This window comes from Elgaria multicarinata, chromosome 16 (genome assembly GCF_023053635.1).
Source record: "Elgaria multicarinata webbii isolate HBS135686 ecotype San Diego chromosome 16, rElgMul1.1.pri, whole genome shotgun sequence".
NCBI classification, from domain to species: Eukaryota; Metazoa; Chordata; class Lepidosauria; order Squamata; family Anguidae; genus Elgaria; species Elgaria multicarinata.
Window position 1 is genome coordinate 3,742,434 of NC_086186.1, and position 16,256 is coordinate 3,758,689.

The window sequence follows — 16,256 nt, forward strand, 5'->3', positions numbered from 1 at the left end:
GGTGAGCCCGCCCAGGTCGCCCGCCGTTGCTGAGCAACGGCCGCCGCAATCGAGTGGGCGGAGTTTTAGACTTTGTACGGAGGCAGCCAGTTGCGCGCGCGCCCCTTTCCCTATCTCTCTGCCTTCTCCCCCGCCCTCTCGCGTCCTTAGGCGCCCCTGGCAACAGCCGCCGCCGGAGGACAGCCTGCAATGCCAAAAATTTACCGCCTGTCAAGTGACTGCAACTGAGACTCGCGCCCTCTGGCTGGAACCAGCCAATATATTTAATTCATACACTGCAGTCTTGTTCTTTCATGATGCGAAATAATTGATTTTCCCCACGCATCATTTAAAAAACCAAGGTGGTGTAAAACAAGTTTGTTTTGCAAACTTGTTTTAGAAGTAATAAAGAATGCAATGCTGCTTTTTTTTTGTGCAACCCCATGCGCGTACTTTGGAGGAAGCCTATTGGAGTTCAGTAAACGCCGCTCTTTTTTGTCTAAACATACATAGGACTGTGTCCTAAAATGGTTAAAAAACCAAACAAAAATCCCGTGCATGCTGTTACTTGGAAGTAAGCCTCACTGAGTTAAATGGGCTTAAAGCTGAATGACCTGAACAGGATCAGGCCCCATGGCTGCCATCCTATACCCATATTAAACCTGGGTCCTAGTGAATGCAGGATGGTTTTACTTCTGAGTATATGCATCATGTGGCGCAGAGCGGTAAGTTTCTGCAGCTGAAACTCTCCCCGTGGCCTGAGTTCGATCCCAGCGGAAGCTGGTTTCAGGCAGCCGGCTCGGGTCGAGTGAGCCTTCCATCCTCCCGAGGTTGGTAAAATGAGTACCCAGTTAGCAGGGGGAAAGGTAATAACGGCCGGGGAAGGCAACAGCAAACCACCCCACTATAAGGCCTGCCAAGAAAACCTCAGCGAAAGCTGGCGTCCCTCCAAGAGTCAGTAATGACTCAGTGCTTGCACGAGAGGTTCCTTTCCTTTCCATATGCTTCATGATTCCCAGCCTGCAGGACAGAGCAGAGACCTGTGCTTTGGGCTGGTCACACTCAGCCTTATTTATTTATTTATTTATTTATTATATTTCTATACCACCCAATAGCTGGAGCTCTCTGGGCGGTTCACAAAAATTAAAAACATTCAAAGTATAAAACAACAGTATAAAACCATAATATAAAATACAATATAAAAGCTCAACCATATAAAAACAGCAGCAATGCAAAATTACAAATTTAAAATACCAAGTTAAAATTTATTTATACCAACTATTCTGAGTAGAACTGTCAACATTTATGTTGACAGGAGAGAAGAACCTTGAGCTCTTTGAAAGAAGGATGGCGTAAACATGTAATGGCCAACAGATCTCATACTCCACCCTCTCTCCAAGACCAATAATAATAATAATAATAATAATAATAATAATAATAATAATAATTTATTTCTTACCCGCCTCTCCATTTTGATCAAGGCGGAGAACAACAGTAAATATAAAATACATTTTATACATAAAACTGAATTAAGAACATAATAATACATTGTTAAAACATCCTAAAAACATCCTAAAATCCCCCTGGATAGGCCTGCCGGAAGAGATAAGTCTTGATAGCTTTCTTGAATGCTAACAGACTGTCAAGTTGACGAGTCTCCACACAGCAGCTCCGGTCAAAGCTCCACCGCCTCTTTATACACCTATAAGCACACCTGTTTGCCTCCAGGAATCCTCCATAATAGCACACGTTTGCTTCCAGGAAACCTCCAGCATCATATAACTCACCCACCCCTGGGGTGATGCACCTTTTCCATTCCCAGAACTTGGCACTGTGTTGCCAACTAAAGCAATTTGCCCCTACATGTAGAGGAGGAACCACCATTGCTGGAATTATATTTTCAGGCATATTGAAGCAGAGATTTAGCAGATACATTCTAGGGGAGGAGGCCTTTTTCTATGTTTTGGGCACGCTGAGCTCAAGTGGGCGTTAAGGCTATATTTCAGGTCCTTCACCATAGAAATTCCATATAAACCAAATAGTGACGTGTTTTTGTTGAAAATGAAAAGCAGATAGCAAGGAATATGATGCTGGGAAGGAATTAAATTTGGCACGCATTCTTCCAGTATGATATTTTTCATATCTAGGAATGCCACAGTATGATGAGGCCTCCATGTTCGATCCAAAATGGCCACCAGTTTCACTTTTGCCATGGTCTTGGGATGGCATTACCAAAAAAACACGAAATGCATCACCAAAAGAGAGGACAAAATAGGGCATGGGTTTGCACAAAAATTTGCATGTGCTAATGTATAGGAATAGCTGAAAATGTAGAAATAATTACTGTAATTACTATTACTTAAACAGAAATACAATCCATCTCAGCATAATAGGGCAGACAGTGGCCAGGTGGCCTCTTTGCTGATGAACAGGCTGCTGTCCAGGTGCTGTTGATGTACAACAGCCCTTAGGTTTCTTTATCTTTAAAATGGACGCAGAAAGGACAGTCCTTCAAAGAGAGGACACTTTCAAACAGAAGACCGTCCTCTGAGATCTCTGACTTAAAGGGGAAAATATACATGAAACAAAATGAGTTCTGCTTACCGCACTGCTGTCAGCTTGCTTGTCCTCAGTGGATTGTCCTTCAGCTTGTTTGTCTTCCGTGGAATTCCCACTAGTTTTTTTGTCTTCCGTGGAATTCCCACTAGTTTTTTTGTCTTCCGTGGAATTCCCACTAGTTTTTTTGTCTTCTGTGGAATTCCCACTAGTTTTTTTTTCTTCTGTGGATTGTCCAATACGTTTTTTATCCTCTGTGGACTGTCCAGTTGGTTTTTTATTCTCTTTGGACTCCATTTGTGGTAACTTTGTTTATATTTACTGAATAAAAGCAAGGAAAGCACCCAGAAATTATCAGAAACAAAGCAAAATAATACTGTTATTATAAATGAGCCTTTGTGTAAATGCTAGCGAGGGTGGCACTAGCGATAGGCGCAAAAAACATTTTAAGCCACATAAAGGAGGATAATATAATATATAGAATAGACAATACTATACTATACAAAGTCAAAAAGAAATTCTCAGATCATTACAAAACATGGGGTGTTTTGAATCAGAGGGCTTGTGGTATTAGGAATGTCTTTAAAAATGACTAAAAGTTTCATTAAATTAATTGAATGCTAATTGCTATAACAATCATTTAATTGCCATTTCTGTAGGGAGGGGTGCGCAGAACGTACCTGTATTTGTAATGCGAATTCATCTAATAAATGAGATGCTAGAAGACATCTGGGCCAAAAAATGAAATTGAAAGATTCAGCAATCGCAGGTATATATGATAGATTGCTTCGGGGGGAAATGGAGGGAAAAACAGGTCATCCTTCCAGTGAGGGTCTGGCGATATGGTCGCCCACCTTCCCTCCGGCCAACTGCCAAATGGGGCTAATAGAATGTTTCTCCCTGTGGCCTCTATTGTTGCTTAGGAACAGTTTTACCTTCCTGTGTGCCCTTCTCATCTTCATATCACTTTGCAGGATGTCTTAATGACTTGGTTGTGGGTGGACATGTACAATCTTTAAAAGAGTGGAGTGTCATTTTATATAGCCGTGCAGTTTATGATTTACTAAACCTGCTTCAACCCTAAAAATGCCAATGCAACTGAGAAAGAGAGAGAGAGAGAGAGAGAGAGAGGTTAGATTTAGGCCACAGAAAGGGATGTGCACCTTTAGAACAGAGGTGCACAATACATTACCCACGGAAACACCTCCAATGATGCCGGAACAGGTCTTCGCTCCCTGGCCTCTTCAAATATATATTTAAAAACATTGAAAAATGTTAGGGTGCCCAGTTCTCCTTCCTGTTCCTGAACCTCCTCATAATCAGCCGTCAAAGGGAGGAAGAGAAAGCAAGGCAAACTGGTGGGACTAAAAGAAAAGTATCTTGTCCAAGAACCTAAGTACGAGACAGTGTACAAAGAGTTCTCAAGGTGGCTTGTTCAAGAAAAATAAGGCACACAGCGTGGTTCACAAGCCACCCTGTGAAAAATGTCCTGAGTTCAGACAACACGCTAACTCACAGTTCAAAAACAATCCACACTTAATCACTGAGCATGCGTTAGCATGTTGTGTGAACCCAGTCAAAGAGTTTGCTGTTAGTTTATAGGATATTATGAAGTGTAAGCTCCCTTGAGGGCTTTTGTAATCTATGTTGGTGGTTGGGATATAAATCTTACAAATAAATAAATAAAGTAAGTAAGTGACGGGTACTCTTCTTCACACAAAGAAACTGTTGGTGTAAAAGTCCTTTCCCCCCTTTTACAATAAATGTTAAAACAAGGTAAGTTAAGGATCTGAACAAATACATTACGTGTAAAAAAAACCAAACACCTTTTGGATGACTTAATGCCATGAATTTTGCAAAATAGATGTAAAACATTCCTGGTTTTAGACTCACTGGCAGTAGTCTGATGTCTTGAATGGCATGTGTCACATTTCTACTTTCTGTCTGTTGGGGAAGTACTTTAAGCATGAATGAGTGACTGAGATCCCATATATGTATGTGTGTGTGTCGCAAAAATGGCTCGTTCCCTGGTGTACCAAGTCCAATTCAGCACACGAGGAGAGGAGATGAAATATGGGTCAAACAACGTTTATTCTGCAGAATAAAGAGACACAAGAGCTAATTGCTCCCAAAGCATCTGCCTACCTCGCAAGAGACGTAGCTGGGTTTTATACACTATCTTCTCTGGTGTCATATATGTAGGCACCATCCAACAGGAAATTTCTAGCTGAAAAGAGAATACATGGCCTGTTCTTTTGGCAAGCATCAACATAAAGAGATAGGTACTCATTGTTCTTTAAGAGATTTTGCTTATCTGAAGAATGGCTTCTGTTAGACATTTTGCAACATTTCTTTAGCAACTACCGAAGCAACTCTGGTTCAGAGCTGGGCCCTTTTCCACCGTATGTACTTTCCTACAAACTTACATTTAAATAAAGAATTGAGATTATTTGAACAGAAGATTGAGTGGATGGGTTAGTAGATATTCTAGCAGAGAGAGAGAGAGAGAGAGAGAGAGAGAGAGAGGAGAATTTGCATATTAATGAGTCACGGTCTCATTGACATTCTTCTCATGGGTAATTAAAGAAAGCTGAATGAAAGAAAAGTTTTAACAGTTGAACACCATCCAGCTATTCAGGCATTCCGAGCATGGCCAAAAGCTGTGAGAAATCGCTTTGGGGGCTTTTTGAGTCTCCTCCTATTGCGTTACGTCTTGGTCTAAGCCAATATCCATTTGCTGTTGGCTTCTTCAGTCATATCAGCAGCTTATTTGTGCCTGGCCACACAAAACTTCAGCATATTTGAAGCCAGCCTGGATCGGCTTGTCTACCGAAGAAGTGACATCTGCACCATCCCAAAGGAAGAGTCTTAAGTGGAGAGAAGATGACAGAAAGCAATGAAACCAGGTAAAATAATTTCTGGAGAAATCTGTTGTTTCAGAAACTGTGGCTGCAATCGTATGCACATTTACCAAGGGTAAGCCCTATTGGGTGAACTTGTGCAGGATTGCTTTTCTGTCCATAGGGACCTGATTCTGTTTCTGCACCAGAAAATGAGTGCCCTCCATCTCATTCCTAAAAGCATCTACTTAAAAGTAAGTGGCATTGATTTCAAATTGGTATGTCCTTCTAAGCCACCACACTTAGGATAGCAGCCTCCTTTAAAATGGGTCTTCTTATATAATGCACAAAACCTGGCAATAGGTTTCTCCTCAAGGGAAGCACACTGAAGTTCTGGCACTGTATCTCGTTTGCTGACACAGACTTGGAAAAGGGAGTTTTCTCCTTCAAAAATGGCTACTTTGCACCTTGTCGTTTCTGTTTCTAAAACTTAATCACTGGATTTAGTAGCATAGGATTTTGTTTTCTACATGCAACAAAAGAATTAAAGCAGCAGAGCATGGAGCGGGCGGGGGGGGGGGGAATATAGTAATCTGAATTCCAACATGAAGAACAAGAGCGGTTTTGTCAGGAATAAAGCCGTCATAAGGGTGCAGGCAACAAACAAGAAGAGGAAGAGGAAGAGGAAGAAGAAGAAGAAGAAGAAGAAGAAGAAGAAGAAGAAGAAGAAGAAGACATAAACTTTGCTGTTGATGGAATGAGATGATTTGTGTGGTAGAATTTATTGTCTGTTCCTTGTTATTCACACTGACCACTGATAATTTCATTTTATTAATCCCCCCTCTCAGGTTAATGGTAGAATTTATTCTTCTCAGCCCTTAACAATGCAGTCGTTAATATTTTCTCCAAAACGTTACTCTTCAGATGACCTGGTATGTACCATACAAGGCAATTCCCAATGTTCTTCTTACTCAACCCGATTCCACTGTGTTCATGGTGGTTTGGGGTGATGATGGTGGTCTATCTAGGGTATATATAGAAGAATGTGAGAGCCTTCCTCAGAGTCTCTCCCATCCTTTCCAGCATCAGCTGAAGATGAGTTCAGACACATGCCTGGTCACCACTGGATGGCTGAGCACTGTTGTCCATGGTTTGGTGGCTTGCAGTCCAGATCTTTGTATAGTCTAGATCAGTGGTTCCCAAAGTGGGCGGTATTGCCCCCTTGGGGGCAGTGGGATTGCATAAGGGGGCGTTAAGAGGCAAAGGGATGGCAGGGGGGCGCTGGCAGGGGGCGCTAACAGGCAAAGGGGTGGCGGGGGGGTGCTCGAGGTGGTCTCTCTAGAAGGTCCTAAAACCCAGGGATCGAGGAGGAAGGAGCGGCCAATTCAGCTGCTCTCCCCACACCGCTCCTGCTCAGGAAGGACTTTCTCACTCACGCAGCCGCTCTCTCCTCCTATCTCAAGCCCACAGAGGCCCCACCTGAAGTAGGGGGTGAGGGAAACGCCCACAGGAGGCAGCAGAGCAGGAAACAGCGGCGAATTCAGCTGCTCTGCTCACTCTTCTCCTGCCTAGGAGGGCCCAAGGGCTTCTTTCCTGCTGGAGTCACCGCCGCCTGCTCGCTCGCTCCCCCGGCCAGAGCTGCTCCCTCCTACAAGCTACCCTGGCAGACCTCTCGCGATAGTTGCTGCGCAAGGCAGGAGCAGCAGCCATGTGGCAGAGAGGAAGGAGCATGTGGAGGATGGTGGGCAGCAGAGCAGCTGCCAAGAACAGCAGTCAGCTGGCAGGCTGGGTGGGGAGCAGGACTGCTTGTGCTGCTGCAAGGTATCACTAGGCTCCCTTCCCCTGTCAGGAGTTGCAGATTGGGGCCATCTCCCCTCTGAGCTGCTGCCCTCCTGTCGTAATCAGCCCTGCAGCTATTGTGAGGCTTGGAGGGAGGGGGGTTGGAGAGAGAGAGAGATGCTTTGTGTCTGTGTGTGTGCTCTCGCCCCCCAACAAATCTGGACTACAACAGAATTGGGAGAGAAAAGAAAAGGGGGAGGGAGAGAGAATTGCAATTCCCCAGGTCCTTCCTGGCTAAAGAAGATTCAGCCGCACCTTTTTCCAGAATGCTTGCTGAAACAATTCCTATCTGCCCTTGCTTATTTCAGGGTGTCCAGCCCTCTTTTTTCAAGCGTTCTTTTGGTAAACATGGTATGTGTGTATCTTGTGTCACCATAAAAACAAAGCTGCAACACAATCCTAAGTATGTCTACTCAGAAGTAAGCCCCACTGAGATCAGTAGAACTTACTCTGAGGTAAATGTGCATAGGTTTCAGCCTGAAAACGAAGAGAGGGTGAAGAAAAGACAGGCGAAAATGAATTGTAGAAATAAAATAGCAAGGTAACTGTGGGATATTTAACCATATTTAAAGATAATAATTAGTAGTACAGTAAAATTAGTGCCCCTCTACTTCAGTCCCAGCCAGATTTTCCATAGGAAAACTCTGTACCGGGTGGCAGATAATTATTTTAAAATTTTAATTAAAATACATTATCCTTTCCTATAACAAAATGGTGCTTACTCCTAAGTAAGTGTGTTCCACTGAAGAAGGAAATCCTATTTGATTCCTGTATTCATGCTAGTGTGACATGATAACTTAAAGGCACAATTTTATGCATGTTTAGTCAGAAAAAAATCCTTCAACTCCTAGAATCCCCTCTAAATGGGAAGCACCCGCCCCAGGCTTGCCGAGGGAGGGAGGGAAAAGAGAGCGAACGCCTCAGTTCGCAGCCGGCATGGCAGGGCACACCAACTGGATTTTGAATAAAGTATTCAATTAATTGTTACTGTTTTGAATTTTATAGTTATTATCTTCCTTGGTGGGTCGTTGAAAACCACTAATTTGAATAATGATTTTTATAGTGTAGGGTAGGGGGGCGCTGGGCATGAGTTTGTGGAACCAAGGGGGCGGTGACCTGAAAAAGTTTGGGAACCACTGGTCTAGATCACTGGGCTGTCAATAGGACCAGCTCTAAATTTGAGGGTAGCCTGGGCAAAGTGTCCACGGATTGGATTTTGCAAGAGACAGGGCCTTTTCCGTGGTTGCCCCCAAAGTATCACAACACCTTGCCATGGGTGGTTCCTTTCTTTGGTGTCTTTTCAGAAAGAAGTTTAAGAGAAGGCTCACCACACGGTTTGAGTAGAGGTGGCCCTGCTTCCGCTGCCAAATGTTGGGGTGCTATTAAAGCCAAAGAGAGCGGCTGGCACACCTGACCAGTGGGGTGTTGTAATTCCCATGAGGCCCATTGAAGTCCAAGAGGCTCATTGAAGTGCTTCATGATGAAATTGCTGGTGGTGGCGCGCTCATTTTGGATTTTTGGTCTCAGGAATCAAATTGTCTCACATCAACACCATTTCTGAGAACTCTGGATCTATGAAAAGCACTCTGTTGGCTTTTGAAAGATGGCATTTCCTTTCTCTTCCTCAGAAACTCATCAGGAGCAGAGAACATCTTGAAAGACTCTGGGACTGGTCAAGAAGATCCCTCAGGTAAAGAAATATTAGGAAGGACCCACCTCCAACCCCCAGGAGTGCATGACTGCACAGTGGCAGGGGGGCGCTTCACTTTTGACTTTCTGTGCAACGTTAGAACCAAAAAAAGAATAAATAAGAATGGGGGGCATAAAAGGGGCAAGTTCCATACCTGGGGTGGGATGAAACAACTGAGTATCAAACCCTCTTTTTAGTCCCATGGGTGACTTCCACATGGGTGAGCATGGCCAACTATTTATACCTCTTTAAAATGCCAATACTTGAAATGCAAAATGAAATTCCTTGTTCAGAATAGACTCATCCCTCACCCCTCCCTTTTTTCAAAGTAATAATCTCTGACCATGCATTTATTACCCAGAACATGCTTTTGCCACAAATTCCATGATCTCCCCCACAAAATCCCCCTCTCATAGGATATACCTTCATTTGTTCAATATTTCTATTTGAGAAGCAGAGAAGGGAAAATTCTGCCAGGTGCTGCTTCTCTCCCTGCAGCAACTGTGGCGGGAAAAACTGTGCTCAGTGAAATGCAACTGTCCCAGGTAGAGGCAAGGAGCAAAAGGTGACCTGACTCCTGTATCTTTCAGAGCCATGGAGAAGAGGGACTTTTAACAAGGGCAGAGGAGAAAAGTGGCCTGAAATTCCCACTTCCCTATTTTCAGTTCTCTCCCCAACCCCTCCCTTTCCTTGAATTGCTTAATAGAAAAATCCAAACATTGTCTGACTTCCTTTGGGGGATTTGTTTTCTCCCTTGGCAAACTGACCTTTGCCTCCGTTCTCCTTGCTGGAACCAGAATGCATTCCGGACTGATTTGCAAACACTCTTTTCTCTTTACCTCCAGATTGATGTGCAAGTAGCACTTTTCTTTATGGGTTGGAATGAAAACAATTCCCACTTTTCAGACTACGGTTTATGGTTATTTCTTCATCTAAAGCATTCATACCCCACTTTTTGGGCAGAAAGGCTCCTAGGGTGGCTTACAGGTCATTAAAAAAGGGGAAAGTCTATTTATTTATCTATTTATTTATTTATTACATTTTTATACCGCCCAATAGCTGAAGTTTTCTGGGCGGTTCACAAAAATTAAAACCATAATAAAACAACCAACAGCTTAAAAGCACAAATACAAAATACAGTATAAAAAGCACAACCAGGATAAAAACCACACAGCAAAATTGATATAAAATTAAAATACAGAGTTAAAACAATAAAATTTAAATTTAGGTTAAAATTAAGTGTTAAAATACTGAGAGAATAAAAAGGTCTTCAGCTGATGACAGAAAGAGTACAGTGTAGGCGCCAGGCAGACCTCTCTGGGGAGCTCATTCCACAACCGGGGTGCCACAGCGGAGAAAGCCCTCCTCCTAGTAGCCACCTGCCTCACTTCCTTTGGCAGGGGCTCACGGAGAAGGGCCCCTGTAGATGATCTTAAGGTCCGGGCAGGTACATATGGGAGGAGGTGTTCTTTCAAATAACCTGGCCCCAAACCATTTAGGACTTTAAATGTCAATACCAGCACTTTGAATTGGGCCCGGACCTGGACTGGCAGCCAATGAAGTTGTAAAAGGACTGGCGTAATGTGATCTCGCCGGCCAGTCCCTGTCAGTAAACGGGCTGCCCTGTTTTGTACCAGCTGAAGCTTCCGGACCGTTTTCAAAGGCAGCCCCACATATAACGCATTGCAGTAATCCAAACGAGAGGTTATCAGAGCATGGATAACTGTAGCTAGGCTATCTCTGTCCAGATAAGGGTTAGGGTCCCTGCCCTCAAACGTACAAGTCAAAAATAAGAGAGAATACAAAAGGAATAAAGGTGGGGAGGGAAAATACTCTCCTAAAATACTAGAACCCAATGGCATCATCCCATGAAATGGATTAGTGGGAGATTCAGGACAGACAAAAGGAAGTGCTTTTCCACACAGCACCTAAACAATGGGATTCCCTGCCACAAGATGTAGTGATGGCCACCAATTTGGATGCCTTTAAAAAAGGGTTGGATAAATTCCTGGAGAAGGCCATCAATGGCTACTAGCCCTGATGGCTTATGTGCTACGTTCAGTATCGGGGCAGTAACCATATATACACCAGTGCTGGGGAACATGGGTGGGAGGGTGCTGTTGCACCCATGTCCTTCTTGTGGGTGCCTGGTCGACAGCCGGTTGGCCCCTGTGTGAACAGAGTGCTGGACTAGATGGACCCGTGGTCTGATCCAGCCTCAGGGCTCTTCTGGTGTTCTTAGATTCTTATGAAAAGAAAAACAAATAAGAAAACTCAGGCACCAGTTATAAGGTTCTTACAATTTCTCCACTTGAGAAATAAAGGACGTATCATTAGGCCAAGCATACAATCACAGAATAGTAGAGTTAGAAGGGGCCTATAAGGCCATCGAGTCTTACTGCAGGAATCCACCCTAAAGCATCCCTGACAAATGGCTGTCCAGCTGCCTCTTGAACGTCTCTTGAGTGTGGGAGAGCCCACGACCTCCCTAGGTCTTTGGTTCCATTGTCGTACTGCTTCCTGATGTCCGGCAAGTTGAACCATTCTGTCTGTCTGTCTGTCTCTTCTCTCTCTCTCCATCTATCTGTCTAAACTGGCAGCCTGTCATTTTATGTAGGTAGGGTAGTGCCCAGCCTCCTGCAATGCCCACCATCCCACTTTGGTGCCATGATCATCCAACCCCCACCCACCCTGCCTCTATAAGTCAGTTTCTGTATTGAATCACATTGGCACGTGCTAGTGCAAGTATAAAATAAAACCTGTGTGTATCTTGAAACGCAGCAGACCTCTGGGTTGTAGTTGCTGGGAGGCAGCAGTAGAAGAGAGTCTCTTGCCTGCATACCCTGCTCACAGGCATCCAGCTCACGGGTTGGTCACCGTGGGGAGCAGGATGCGGGCTTAGATGGCCTGAAGTTTGCATGCGTGTGGATGATGTACAGATGCTGCATCATAATCGTCTCTTGTTTAACAGCATCTCTCTGGACCTCATCTGCCAACGGGCTCGTTAAACTGAGGATGGACTCCACGTGCTCGCAAACTCCAATAACAGTTCATCAAATGTTCCAAGAATCTCTAGAGAAATATGCATCTCTCTATGCAATGGCCAGCAGAAAGGATGGGAAATGGGAAAAGATTACTTTCTCTGAGTATTACAGTCTTTCCCGGAAAGCAGCCAAAAGTTTCTTGAAGGTAAAGGTTGGGAAAATGTTTGGTGCCCGAGGTAGGAAGTCCTATATGGTCTCCTCTTCTGGCTCTTGTTCAGTTCCTACTTATTTGTGATGAGGGTTGTGCAAGAGTGTGTGTCTGTGGGCTGAGCGTGTGCTCAGAAGCACACTGCTCCTTCATATGTCTGCCCACCTGAGCCACTATTTTGCACTTGGGTCTGATTGGTGGATCTCAAGAGTTCTAGCAAAAAACAACAAGCCTGTGTGTATCAGTTGCTGGGGAACATGGGTGGGAGGGTGATGTTGCACCATGTCCTGCTTGTGGGTCCCTGGTCAACAGCTGGTTGGCCGCTGTGTGAACAGAGTGCTGGACTAGATGGGCCCTTGGTCTGATCCAGCCTCAGGGCACTTCTGATGTTCTTATGTAACAAGTAAATTCCAGAAGCTTGAAATCTTGCCACTCCTGTTTTAGGGAGCATACAGTTGCACAACATTTTAGCCGTGAGCCTGTTGTGGAAGCAAGTGCTCCACGTTTTGGGCACACGTACTCTACACATGTCCACGTGTCGTCTTTTCCTCAGCTTCAAACTCAGGGGAAACCTATACTTCTGGCGTTCGGCAGAAACTGCAGTTGCAAAGGGATGATTGGCTGGCTCTCTTGCCAATACCAGACATAGACACATGCACACACACGTCTCCCCCTTCTTTGGAGCAAGGCTGAGCAAAACACTGATTTGTTGGCCCTGGGTTAGTCATGAGGCCGCCTCCTCCTTTTCAGTTTTAAAAGTTTAAAGGAAGGTGTAAATACACACACACGCACTAAAGCACCCAATAAATGTTGAGCAGACAAGCATGAATGGTGCTGGGGGGGGGGGGGGGAAACAACCACCCCAAAGTAGAGAACCAGCCTGAAACATGGCAATGCTAGATTTGGAAGCTGTGTCATGACAAGAGAGATGATGGGGAAACAGAGGCCCTTTCTGCACCTAAGGATTGTCCCAGGAAAATGGAAGGATCGTCCGTGCCTGCTCCCGGGATCTCCTGTGTGTCATTCGCATGCACAGGGATGATCCCGGGACGATCCCGGGATAAATGGCTGGTGAAGACATGCCCAGAGTTCACCTCCTAGCAAGAAACCCCAAATCTGCTCTTGTTTGTTTGAAGGTCCACCTGTATTCAGACTTCTCTTTTTTTATCCATTTTTTTTTTTCAAAAGCTTGGCCTTGAACGATTCCACAGTGTTGCGATTCTTGGATTCAATTCTGCAGAATGGTTCATTTTGGCAGTAGGCACTATCTTCGCTGGGTAAGGCTTGGAGGAGGTGTGCGACGTTTATTTCCAGTGCTGTTGTGAATTGGAGTCTGGCCGGCCCTCTTTAGCAGCTGTGGAATTTGCTACCACAAGATGTAGTGACGGCCACCAATTTGGAAGGGTGGACAAATACATGGAAGAGAAAGCTATCAATGGCTCCTAGCCCTGATGGCTATATGCTGCCTCCAAGAGGCAGTATGCCTGTGTACACCAGTTGCTGGGGAACATGGGCAGGAGGGTGCTGTTACTTTCATGTCCTGCTTGTGGGTTTCCTGTGGGCAGCTGGTTGGTTGGCCACTGTGTGAACAGAGTGCTGGACTAGATGGACGCTTGGTCTGGTCCAGCACGGCTGTTCACATATTGTTATGTTGACATATTGGGGTGTTTTCATATATATTTTTTAAGTGTTATTTCCCCCCCATCAGTGGCATTGTGACCGGGATCTACACAACCAATTCCCCTGAGGCCTGTCACTACATTGCTCATGACTGCAGAGCCAACATCATTGTAGTAGAAAACCAGAAACAACTGGACAAAATCATGCAGGTAGGAGACTTTGAGTGCTTCCAGATGAGGCTTTTATTGTGCCATCGCCCTGCCCCATGTGCTGAATTTTACAGGCGGTCCAGATGTGGTCTTTCATTTGTAACCTCCCCCTCATGTTTTCCGGTTGCTTCTTTGTCTTCCTCCCCGGCCCCAAAAGATGTGATAAGGAGGAAAAGATGCAAAACCTGCACAACGGCTTTTGTTTGGGAACTCTGTGGGCCCTTCTGTCTTTGCAGCTGCTGCTTGCTCCTGTTCACCGTTCCAGTTGGTCAGCCATGTCCTCCCTTCTAGGATATTACATCCCCCTCCCCCTCTCTCAGCCCCACACCCATTTCCCACCCCACCTCAATGCTTTTGTCCTAAAGAATTTTTTTTTGGTGGTATTTCTGCAAACCTCGGAATTTCCCACTGAGCCTTTTGGCATCCTCCTTCTTGGGTGTATGGATCATCCAGTTTTGGCTACATAAGCAACAACCCTCACACCTGAACGTGGGAATTAGAGAGAATGATAATACCGAGGTAATCCCTTATGGACACAATTAGTCAACAACCCCCCCCCCCCCACCGCGCGATGATAGTGATGGGGGATTTCAATGCAAGGATGGGTGATGGATATACTATTGCACAACAGAAATTTGCATTAACCAAGGACGATTTGGCCCACCTCCCCACAAGGAAATCTAGAGACCGTGCATTCAACGAAGCTGGCGCCAACCTGTTTAAACTTATGTATAAATTTAACATGTTTATCCTAAACGGCACGGGCTCAGACGATACAACGGCAAATTTCACCTTTGCCTCCCGGAAAGGGGGAAGTGTTATCGACTATTTCCTGATAGATTCAATAATTGCCCCGAATGTAAAAAACTTCGCGATAGGGACTCAACCTGCGAGCGACCACCAGCCGGTGCTTCTGGAACTCTTTGGAATGCAGGGAATAAGCAATGAAACACCCCCAAAAATGTCATACACCCAACAAGGTAAACGGAGATTAAGATGGGACATTAATCTACAGGAGAAGACATGGGATGTCTTGTTCAGTTGGGAGTGGCTAGCCCTAAGAACCAGCTTTTTGAAAACAGACCAATATGACCTTCTGTCCCTATTTCATAACATGACACAGCAATTGGGCTCTATATGTTCAACCACTTCCCCCCTAAGTTAAGACCCCATCCGGAGGGTTGGTTCGATCAAGAGTGCAGAGACGCTAGGAGTGTCCTCTGCTCCTTGAGCAGACAGGCCAAGTACGGGGCTCAGGCCCACGCCCTGCATGACTTGGTGACAAATCGGCGAATGTATAGGAAGCTCCTTAAACATAAACAAAACGCTTTTCTCACCCAATTATGGGCCGATATCGAACAAGCCTCCAGAGATCGGGATTCAACTAAATTTTGGCAATTGGTTGCCTGTAAATTAAAGGAACCCATCTATGAGCTGTCGGCGCCAATTATGATCAAGCAATGGGAGGGATATTTTGAAAAAATGTATAATCTGGAGGGAACAACCTACTTGACACAGATAGTACTCCCCAACATTCTAGAGACAGACCCATGGCCAGATGTTACCACTAGTGAGGTTAAAAGGTTAATCTCTAGTTTAAAAAGAAGGAAAGCACCAGGGGAAGATATGTTACCCCCAGAGATTTTTCTAGAAAATGAGCTTTGGTGGGCCCCTATTCTGGCTAAAATGTTTACTTTTATCAACCAACATGGTAAATTTCCCAACGGTTGGGCCCAAAGTATAGTTGTACCAATTTATAAGAAGGGCGGCAAATCATCACCGGCCAATTACGACCCATTAGTCCGCTAGATGTGGCCTCCAAACTATATACTAAGCTACTCTTAATAAAAGTTGAAGACTGGGTTGCTCAAAATAACATCATAGGAGATGAACAAGCCGGCTTTTGTCGTGGCAAATCGACAATAGACCAGTGTTTCATTCTAAACCATCTTAGAGAGAAATACTCTGGGCACCCAAAAAAACATCTATATGCCACATTTGTAGACCTAACCTCAGCTTTTGATAGGATTAATAGGGAAAGATTATGGTACAAGTTATGGCATCTTGGGATGGATAGGCATCTTCTGATTTTGATAAAAAAAACTATATACAAATACGACCATCCAAGTTAGAGCTGGAAGGGGAGGACAACTGTCAAAGGAAGTTAAAACATCCATAGGGGTTAGACAGGGTTGCCTATTAGCACCTATCCTGTTCAATATATACGTAAACGATATTATTGGTTATTTGTTTGATAATTCAAACTTTCCTGTAGCCGTTGGTTCGGGAAAACTGAACATACTGATGTATGCGGATGATATGGTGTTATTA

General features: G+C 44.6%; 1 protein-coding gene across 1 annotated transcript in view; it reads left to right on the forward strand.

The window, feature by feature from the left end:
• Positions 1–5,360: 5,360 nt before the first annotated feature.
• Positions 5,361–16,256, forward strand: part of ACSBG1 (acyl-CoA synthetase bubblegum family member 1) — a 32,783-nt gene continuing 21,887 nt past the window's right edge. The window contains exons 1-5 of the mRNA XM_063142616.1: positions 5,361–5,441; positions 8,843–8,904; positions 11,876–12,093; positions 13,285–13,373; positions 13,805–13,925. Coding sequence (XP_062998686.1) covers positions 5,419–5,441; positions 8,843–8,904; positions 11,876–12,093; positions 13,285–13,373; positions 13,805–13,925 — 513 coding nt within the window. The 5' untranslated portion in view covers positions 5,361–5,418. The remainder of the gene's footprint in view (positions 5,442–8,842; positions 8,905–11,875; positions 12,094–13,284; positions 13,374–13,804; positions 13,926–16,256) is intronic.